General features: G+C 36.4%; 1 protein-coding gene across 1 annotated transcript; it reads left to right on the top strand.

The window, feature by feature from the left end:
- Positions 1-1,848: 1,848 nt before the first annotated feature.
- Positions 1,849-5,654, top strand: LOC137746414 (protein DETOXIFICATION 43-like). The gene is made up of 13 exons (XM_068486435.1): positions 1,849-1,925; positions 2,073-2,194; positions 2,691-3,149; positions 3,259-3,452; positions 3,525-3,660; positions 3,895-3,991; positions 4,110-4,210; positions 4,369-4,532; positions 4,652-4,723; positions 4,834-4,950; positions 5,062-5,157; positions 5,250-5,371; positions 5,600-5,654. Exons 1-13 carry the CDS (start codon positions 1,849-1,851, stop codon positions 5,652-5,654), a joined length of 1,812 nt encoding a protein of 603 aa, XP_068342536.1.
- The last annotated feature ends 4,092 nt before the right edge of the window (positions 5,655-9,746 follow it).

Below are 9,746 nucleotides of genomic sequence, written 5' to 3'. Positions count from 1 at the left end.
CTGCCAATTACATATTTATTAGACTGTATACATGGAAGGTAATCTTGCAGGTGTTTATAAAGAGTTGAATTACTCTATATGATTTGTAGTAGAATTTCTTATAGTATAAATATAGGTCAACATACATGTGAATCACATGCTCTATGTCACTTAATCTGTGTTGTCCGCATACTAGGTTTGAACATGTCCGTGAGTTGGGCTTGAGGATGCGAAGAGTGACCCAAATTTGAAGTTTACCAAACCTTAGATGTGCTTATAATGAGTTGAGTTACTCCACATATTTGTCCCTATGTATATTTGGATTACTTGCCAATTATATGCAAAATTGATAGTTTTATTTTATTTAATTTTTTTTTTTTTTTGTCAAAAACAGTTTTAGTATATAATTGGCATGGCATGTAATCTTTACCTATATATATGAGATGGATCCGTGACATCACTTTTTTATACAATTTTTTGTGTGCCCATTTTGTAATGTATTTTGACGATCCAAACCGTCTATCTCTTAATACATCATTCATAGATTTTTTTTTTTAAATATTTTTTTTTTAATTATTACTATTGATGGGAAGATGAAGAATTCGAAACTATTACAAGGATTTAGAAAAGGGGAGAGTTTCGAATTGGGAATGCATGGGTGGAAACCCAAAACCCAATCCACTAGGATATTGAACCAAATGCAACATCATTCATAGATCATCCTTGCAAAAATTTAGACAAATCCAAAACCATTAAGAGATTCATTTGTAATCAAGAAAATGGACGAGCACAGTTCCACAAAGAAACCCTGAACTCTTAATCCAACGATCATTTGGTTTCAACTTTAGGTTATTTTGGTAGACATAGGCTTTGAAGGAAGACCTAAAAACCTCGTTTTTGTCTTTGTTTTTTTGTCTTTTGGGACTCAAATTATGCTATACGTATCTACACATGTTAGGGACTCAAATTAACCATTGGTAACATTCTTTTTTTCTTTTCAATAAATTTGGGATGCAATGTTGTCAAATTATCAAATTTAATATATATGGTGACATAACATACTATTTTGTATTTACAAATGGCTTGTAGCTCATTAGTTAAGAGTACCCACTCCTGTCCCTCTTACTTTTCCTCCTCTCCTTTCGCCTGTATAAATGTATATATATTCAAGAAATTTTTCTTTGAAGCATTTCGTCAACTTTATTAATTATTTTGTGGTGGAAGCTGCTTTGTTCTCTTAACTCTAGCATTGAAAGTTTGTTACTGAGTGCATATACAATTCACACAACGCGTCTTTGCTCACGCACTTGAAGTAAATGCTAGCAGAGTCCCTCCTCCAACTTTGATTATCTCGCAAACATTGGCATTTTTATAAGCAAAAAGGAATCATGTTGGAACTTAGAACAGCTGCTTCTGTTGACAGATGTTCAGTCTACCCGAAACATCATAACTGAGGAAGGTTCTATCACTGATATGGTGCTATAAAATCCAACTTGAGCTTATACTGTTTTCTGTGTCCTCCTGGAGTCATTTCTCAGGCATTACATTTACATAGAAGGTTTATTTATTTTCTCTCTTAATTAATTTGAGGTTTGCATTTGGTATGTGACTCTTGGTCTTGGAGAATTAAACTGAGCTTGGATTGTGCAGACCTAGGCTTAGCTAAGTTTGCGAAAGCAGTGTGGCTCTCTAATCTGCACCCAAGTTTGAGTCATAGCTTAGTGTAGATTGTCCCATTGTTTGTCGAAAAAGAAACTGAGGTTAGACTGTGAGATAGTACTGCATTTGTATAGTGATATCGAAAGCTCAAGTGAATTGGCCTCATTAGAAAGTTTTATTTTATTTTGAAATTGCAGTATCAACTTAAGCATGGCTGAGGAGCAAGATTTGCATGAGCCAGTGAACAAGTGGAAGATTCCTGTTGGTGTTTTCTTCAAAGATGCAAGGTATACAGTTTCACATTTACCATATTTTAATTAGTACTTTGCTCTCTCGAATTTTATTTCTTCTTTGGGGACACCGTTTGATATCTTTATTTAAAGTTATAAGGGTAAAGTGCTAATTGATGTTTGGTTTTATGAACGTGATTGCAGGCGTGTTTTCAAATGGGATACGCTCGGGAAGGAGATATTACAGATTGCATTCCCTGCCGCTCTCGCTGTAGCTGCTGATCCAGTTGCTTCTTTGATTGACACAGCATTCATTGGTCATATAGGTAAACATGCCCTTGCTTCATGTCTTGATTATTAAAGGTGCTTACATTGGCATGCATTGTAAAATTATCAGAGAGATGGGCTATAGGCCCACGGCTCACTTCCAACAACACCGATATTGTCCCCAACTTGGTAATTACCACTTACACAATCTATCAGTTGTGGAGTTTTATTACAAACGACCTCAGTATTAGTTGGCGTAGGGTTAGGATATTTAAACTATAATTTCTCTTTTTGTATAGTCGATGTGGGACTCAACATGCATCAATTTTTAGGAAACAATTTTGGTTATAAGTAATTGTCTGCATGTTCACAATAAAATAAAATAATAAATAAATAAATAAAAACCTTGTACCGTATGGAGTTGGGCAACATTGATCAGTGTTGTACTAAAAATTCACTAGTTATTGTATTATCCAAAGCCACTGTTATCAGTTCTGTTCGAGTGACCTTTGTTTCATGTGGAGTGACTTGAAAGATATATTTTGTGTTCTATAGGTCCAGTGGAGCTTGCAGCAGCAGGAGTATCTATTGCCCTATTCAACCAGGCTTCAAGGATTACTATATTCCCATTAGTCAGTATTACGACTTCCTTTGTTGCCGAGGAAGATACTGTTGCAAAAATGAACGTGGAATCTGCGAAAGTTGAGAAGCGGGAAAAGAATTCAGACATGCTTGATGACATGGAAAAAGGGGCTTCCAAACCAAAAGGTGATGATACACCTCAAAATGGTAGGCATCTAGGAAAGTTTTCACCTCAAAACAGTGGGATGGAAGAGGCTTCAACTGATGATATTGAGCGTGGGGAAGCCGGAAAAGGTGCCGCTGAAGCGAAAAGTGAGAACTTGGACGAGGGATTAGCGAAAAACACTGATTCAAAGAAAGTCATATCGGAAAATGTTAAGCCTGAGATTGCAGAGAACGGTGCTGCTAAGAACAGTGTTCAACTAGAAGGTGGTACTCTTTCTCTCTCTTAAGCTTCAGGCTCTAGGTCACCGCCATTAGAACCCAAAGGTCAAATTAAGAATATCTTAAATAATAATATGCATTGTTGTTTCTTGATTAGGTTCCAAAACCACTATGGAAAAGCGTCCGTCAGATCTGATGAACAACAGTTTGAAGACAAAAATCAGGAAAAAGAAGCGACATATTGCTTCAGCGTCAACAGCACTCATCTTTGGGGCAATATTAGGCCTTTTACAAGCTATTTTTCTCATGCTTACAGCCAAAGTTCTCCTTGGTGTGATGGGCGTGAAACCGGTAAGTGATTCATTTTTATTAGCTCCGTCTATATTGAATGAGGGAAAGAATTACAGCTCTTGTATGGAGCAGGGTTCCCCTATGCTAGCCCCGGCAAAGAAGTACTTGACAATAAGATCGATCGGTGCACCTGCAGTTCTTCTCACATTGGCCATGCAAGGGATCTTCCGCGGCTTTAAGGATACAAAAACTCCTTTATATGTCATTGGTAGGCCAAATCCTCTGTTCCGATTTCCCAACACCCCAACCTCCCCCCACCGCCCCGCCCCCCCCCCCCCCCCCCCCCCCCCCCCCCCACCCACCATTTCTCTTTTTCCTCTCTCATTATCCTCAGATATGATTAAACACAAGAAATAGAAACATATCCTATATGAAATAAACCCTATAGTGATTGAAAAGTCTAATTACTCGAGTTTATTTGTTCATTTGTTTCGTATTGTAGTTGTCGGATACGCAATTAACATTGCCTTGGATCCATTACTCATCTTTGTCTGCGGTTTGGGCATCAGAGGTGCAGCTATTGCACATGTTCTTTCTCAGTGAGTAGTGTCACCCTTGTTGCATATTTTCAACTGCTGTACAAATCTCGATGTTCATACATTTTTAACTCGATTTGGTGCATCATTTCTATGATTAAAATGTTTGAAATGGTTTTAGGTACTTAATGGCACTGGTACTCTTCATAATCTTAACCAAAAAAATTGATCTCTTACCTCCAAGTCTTAAAGATTTGCAGTTTGGTCGGTTTCTGAAGAACGGTAATGAGCTCAATTCTCAGTATCTCAAACCAGTATTATAGTTAGCATAATTCATCTGACCTCCATCCCTCAATATTCCAAAAATGATAATTGGAATGCATATTTAGACAATATTTATGGTTTTTTGAGTACCAATTTTTCCTTGAACTTGGGCACAGGAACTCTATTGTTGGCTAGGGTGGTTGCTGTGACATTCTGTGTGACCTTGGCCGCATCCCTAGCGGCGCGGCTAGGACCAACTCCAATGGCTGCATTTCAGACTTGCTTGCAGGTCTGGTTGACATCATCTCTTCTTGCTGATGGTTTGGCAGTTGCAGGACAGGTATATGTTTCCTTTTTTTTCTTTCTCATTTAAAACAAGAGCATAAATATAAGCGTGACTTAAAAGGCAGAAATGTTTACTACTTATTTAAACAATCTTTGTGTGTATTTTCTCATTAGGCTATTCTAGCATGTGCATTTGCTGAGAAAGACTACAAAAAGGCCACAGCTACTGCAACCCGGGTTTTACAGGTTCCTCATTCTCTACACGCAGCGGAAAAATCTATCAATCATAAACGCTTCATCATTTGAACAACCAATTTATTTACTTTTGTGCACTGATTTGTGAAAATGTTTTGTAGATGAGCTTTATTCTTGGTGTGGGGCTTGCTCTTCTTGTTGGAATCGGTCTGTATTTTGGAGCTGGAGTCTTTTCTAGAGATGTTAACGTTTTGCACCTTATAAAGATTGGCCTCCCGGTATTTAAATTCAGCTCTTCTAAAACTCCAAATCTTCATTTACTATAATTATTACTGTTATTTTTTTTAGGATGAAAATAATCATCAACTAATTTGTTTTCTACTCACCAGTTTGTTGCAGCTACGCAACCGATCAATTCGCTGTCTTTTGTGTTTGATGGTGTGAACTTTGGAGCATCTGATTTTGCATATTCTGCATACTCATTGGTAAGTTTCTTTGCAATGAACCTTTCCAAATTCCCTTTTCACAAGTTGAGTTACTAGCTAATTATCCAAATTATTTCTTCGTTGCTTCTCAGGTTCTGGTTGCCATAGCAAGCATTGTATCCTTGTTCCTCCTCTCAAAATCCCATGGTTTTGTTGGGATCTGGATTGCGTTAACCATTTATATGGCGTTACGTGCATTTGCTGGTGTATGGAGGTAATTATCCTTCCATCTATTTTTTTAGAACTAACAACAGGAGTGGAGATTCGTAATTGTTATCTGTTACAATATTACAAAGAGAAATATCACTAGAACAATAATTTCATTATTTTATCAATTGATCGAGGAAGGGAATTCAAAATTGAGACCTCTTCCAACAATGCTTTCCACGTTATGATTTGAATTACTTGAATTGAGCTAGGTTGCTATATACTACATTTGCAGGATGGGTACTGGAACAGGACCTTGGCGTTTTCTCAAGGGTCGTTCACCACAATAGGTTTATCAGCCTAGTAATACAGGAATACTTAAGTTTAGGGTCGTTCACTCATAACCCTTGTCTTTTTTTCATTCCTGTTTTGAGTACAGGCATAAACACTCTACTTAGTTTCTATGCATTTTTGCCTCATTTTGTATCATGGTGACCTGTCAAAAGATGTTTGTGTTTATGTAATATTGCACTATATAGTTTTCAATCATTATACTTGGTGCCTCTCTTAGGAGGAGATGGATTCACTGGAATAAAACAACCGACCCTTTTTTTTTACTCTATATGATCTACCAATGACAAAAGAAGCAAATAAAGGATCATTCATCCGCAACCCCCTCTCCCTCCCTCTCTCTCTCTCTCTCTCTCTCTCTCTCTCTCTCTCTCTCAATAATATTAGCTAATTAATCTAATCTAAATTATGAAAAGCGTAATTTTAATTTGGGTGCCGTGAATAAACATACTGCTCTAACCAACTTGACTATTCATATTTAGGCCACAAATAAAATTTAAGCCTAGTACTAGGCCTTCTAATTTTCATTTCCCCAAAGACATGCAATATCAGCCCGTTACAGCGCAATCCAGTTTGAGCTAGCTCATCCAGGCTCGGACTACCTTTCTCGTACATGAGATATTCCCTCACGAGCTCGAGCTCTCAATCGTCCATTTAGAAACAGATAATCCACATGGACAAGCAAGCCCCAAAAATTTCCCTAATTAATCTAATCTAAATTATGAAAAGCGTAATTCTAATTTGAATGCAGAGAATAAGTATATTACCCGAACAAGCTTAACTATTCATGTTTTGGGTCACAAATAAGCCTAGTACTAGGCTATCTATTATCATTTCACCAAAGACATGTGACATCGGCCTTTTACAGCACAATCCAATTCGGGCTAGCTCATCTATGCTTGGACTACCTCCACAGAACACAAGATAATCCATTACGAACTCGAACTCTCGATCGTCCATCTCGAATCGCATAATCCACATGGCCAATCAGGTCCTGAAAATTTTGCGATTCCTCAAATGCTCAAGGGATGCGTCGTCAGACATGGCATGGCCCATCACTGTACAAACGTCGAAAAAACGCAAGATCAAGCTAGCTCACAAGAAATCCAGTTACTGTGATAAGTAAATGGCCAATGTACCTTCATTCTAGCTTGGCGATAAGAATTAGGGGTGAAATTTTTTACCAAATTAGCATACTAACTAAATTACCAACCGTATCATATTAAAGTTGTGCCAAAAATTTGTATCATTGGTAATGGTACGGTATGTGTACCGTACCACACATTTTCGGTATGGTAATGGTATTCAGTTAATATTATTATCAATGGTATACCGTACCGTACTACTACTATTAATATTATATCATTTATTTATTCATTTATATATATAATTAGGTATTATTATCATTATATATGCACTTTATACTTTTTTTCCTAGTCATTTATCCAAAACCATCCTCTCACCCTCCAACCTCTGCTTTCCCAATAAAAAAAACCTAAGCCTATTTGCCTTTGTGACTTCATCTTTTCACTCACCTTGCCATCAACTTCATCTCCGTGGCTCCCGTTCTGACGACTCTCTCTCTCCGCAGTCCATCTCACATTCTCCTTCATCAAATTGGGTTGTCTTTCTACTTGGCTTCGTCTATCAAGTTAATTTTTGTACAATTTTAAAGAATGTAGAGATAGAATTTAGGAATCTTTGTACTTTTTTTTTAGGGATGCTGGGTTCTTTCAGCAATTCTTCCATCTATTTACTTTTTTTTTTCTTAAATGAATATCTATGAAATTCTCATAATTAAATAAAAAAGTTTTAGAAACCCAAATAGAGTGGCCAAAACACGTTTGGGCCTTGAATTAGGTTGGGAAAAAAAACTAAGTTTTGGCCCAAAAGATTAGCCCACAATAAAGTGGTAATTACCATTACCATATTATGTCAACCGAATTATTTGGCATGCCGAAATTCAATATACCGAAAGTTTGGCACGGTAATAGTATTAGATTTTGTCATACCAAAAATTTGGTATGGTAATTAGTACATTGGTTTTGGTACGATAATCGTACCAATACCACACCCCTAATAAGAATGAAGATGCTTTCCAAGATCCCAATAAATGGAGGTAGATGACTCTAAGCTTAGGAGTCAGGATCTTCGTCAAATTCAATTTCTACGATTACAAACTTCAAGTGATTGTTCAATCAAACCTTAAAAAACCTAAGCTCTTCAGCTCAATCCAGAGCTTTCTTCAAAGCTTCAGTGCCTATGAATGATTCGGTTGACGATCATTCTAATCACCGTTGATCACCGATCTAAGGCAATGTTTCCTTCTTAGTCAATCCTCGCACTATCATGTCCTATATAGCTTGAATCTTGATAGTTTACTGTTTTTGTTTTTTTAACATTTCAAAGTGCATCTACTTTTCAATGTTTCAAGTTATTTATAGTAGCTCATCAGCCCACCATCTTTCTTGTAAATGATTGTAGTCTTACTTCAATCATGAAATGATTACATTTAGTTTTTCATTTTTACTTTTATTCCACTTACACTCCTAGGTAAAGCATATATAACACACTAGAATTAAGTTCTCAGTTCCAGAGACATTTAAAGGAACCTAACCAAACCAGCATCTCATTCGATGCTCAATCGTTTTTGTTAAAGAGTCAGATCGAATCGCAAACCGACAAATCATTACATGGTGGCAGCCTCCAACAGTGGCACGCTTACTCTCATATGTTCTCTTAGGCCATCTCTTGACACTGAGAATGAAAACATCTGAGACAAATCACGTGTTGACACAAGTCAACTTCTGTTTGATTTTGAAACCAACACGCCCAGGTTTGCTCACTCATTTATGTTAATTATTTGTATCTTTACTAACTCATTGAATTTTCAAAGGTTTATGTTAATTATTTGTATCTTTACTAACTCATTGAATTTTCAAAGGTTTTTGGAGGATGATCCATTATATGATTGGAATGAGAACCTACTGGAACTTTTGGTGTTCCAAGCACAAGCCGATACAATTATCAATTTTAAATGAAATTCAGATTTGTAAAGAAGTGACCATACTTAGAACATGAGAGACTTTATAATCACCCTCATATTATTCATCAGTTCGAGTGTAAGTCTTTTTCTTTTTTTGCTCTCGCATAGGCGTGGGCTAGAGGACGACCCTCAAACACCAAGCCTACCAAAATTTATTAGATAAGAAAAAGGGAAAATTTGAAATAAGTCTAATTTTATAGGCCTCATTTTGAAATAGGTAGTGATTTTTTATTTTTGAAATAAGTCCAATTTTTAGTTACTTTGGACCCATATCAAAAAACTCCGAATAAAAAATGACAACAAGAAAGACAAGTAGCCAAAACCTCGAAGAAAAAAATACAAAGAAGGTTATAAAATCTTATATGAAACGGTAGTTAGGCATGCGCAAATCTCTATGACAAAAATAAGAACGGAGGTGAATCCCACCAAGTAAAACTTGAGCTCATAGCACATGATTTGCCAAATCATCTGCGGCTCGATTACCTTCTCGTAAAATATGAGTCGTGTGTAAGTTAATCAGTGACGAAGTTAAGAATTTATAATGATGGGGTCAAAAAATAGCTTTTAAAAATTGGTTAGACTTCCATTTATAATTGCCACAATGTGTTATCATATTTTGAAAACGTCGTATCTCAACATCATTATTAATAAAATTAAATACATCTTTCTCCATGTATACAGACTAAACTATCATTCAACTATTTATCTTCCATTCTATTACGATGTGGATTCTTCACAATACTTATCACTAAAAAGGTTTTTTCAACGGAAGCAATCGCAACTAGTAAAATCGAATGCTAATTTGAGTAGCAAGTACACCAAGGGTGTCATCTATCCCTCTTCACCTTCGTCAACTTTTGTGCAAGACTATTAGTTTCTTTCAACATAGAAAATTTATTATGCAAACGCATATTAGAAATACAATTCCTAAGTTCAAAAGAGAACCATTTAATCAAATATACTAAGTTACCATAGTGTGAGCCCCAATGTGTATCACTTGCATTGCATGTTTGACACTAGTATCTTGATTCAAGTCTTACCAACT

The sequence above is a fragment of the Pyrus communis genome, chromosome 10 (assembly GCF_963583255.1).
Source record: "Pyrus communis chromosome 10, drPyrComm1.1, whole genome shotgun sequence".
In the NCBI taxonomy this organism is placed as follows: domain Eukaryota; kingdom Viridiplantae; phylum Streptophyta; class Magnoliopsida; order Rosales; family Rosaceae; genus Pyrus; species Pyrus communis.
Note: the sequence above shows the minus strand (reverse complement) of the source record. Positions and strands in the feature narration are given on the sequence as shown.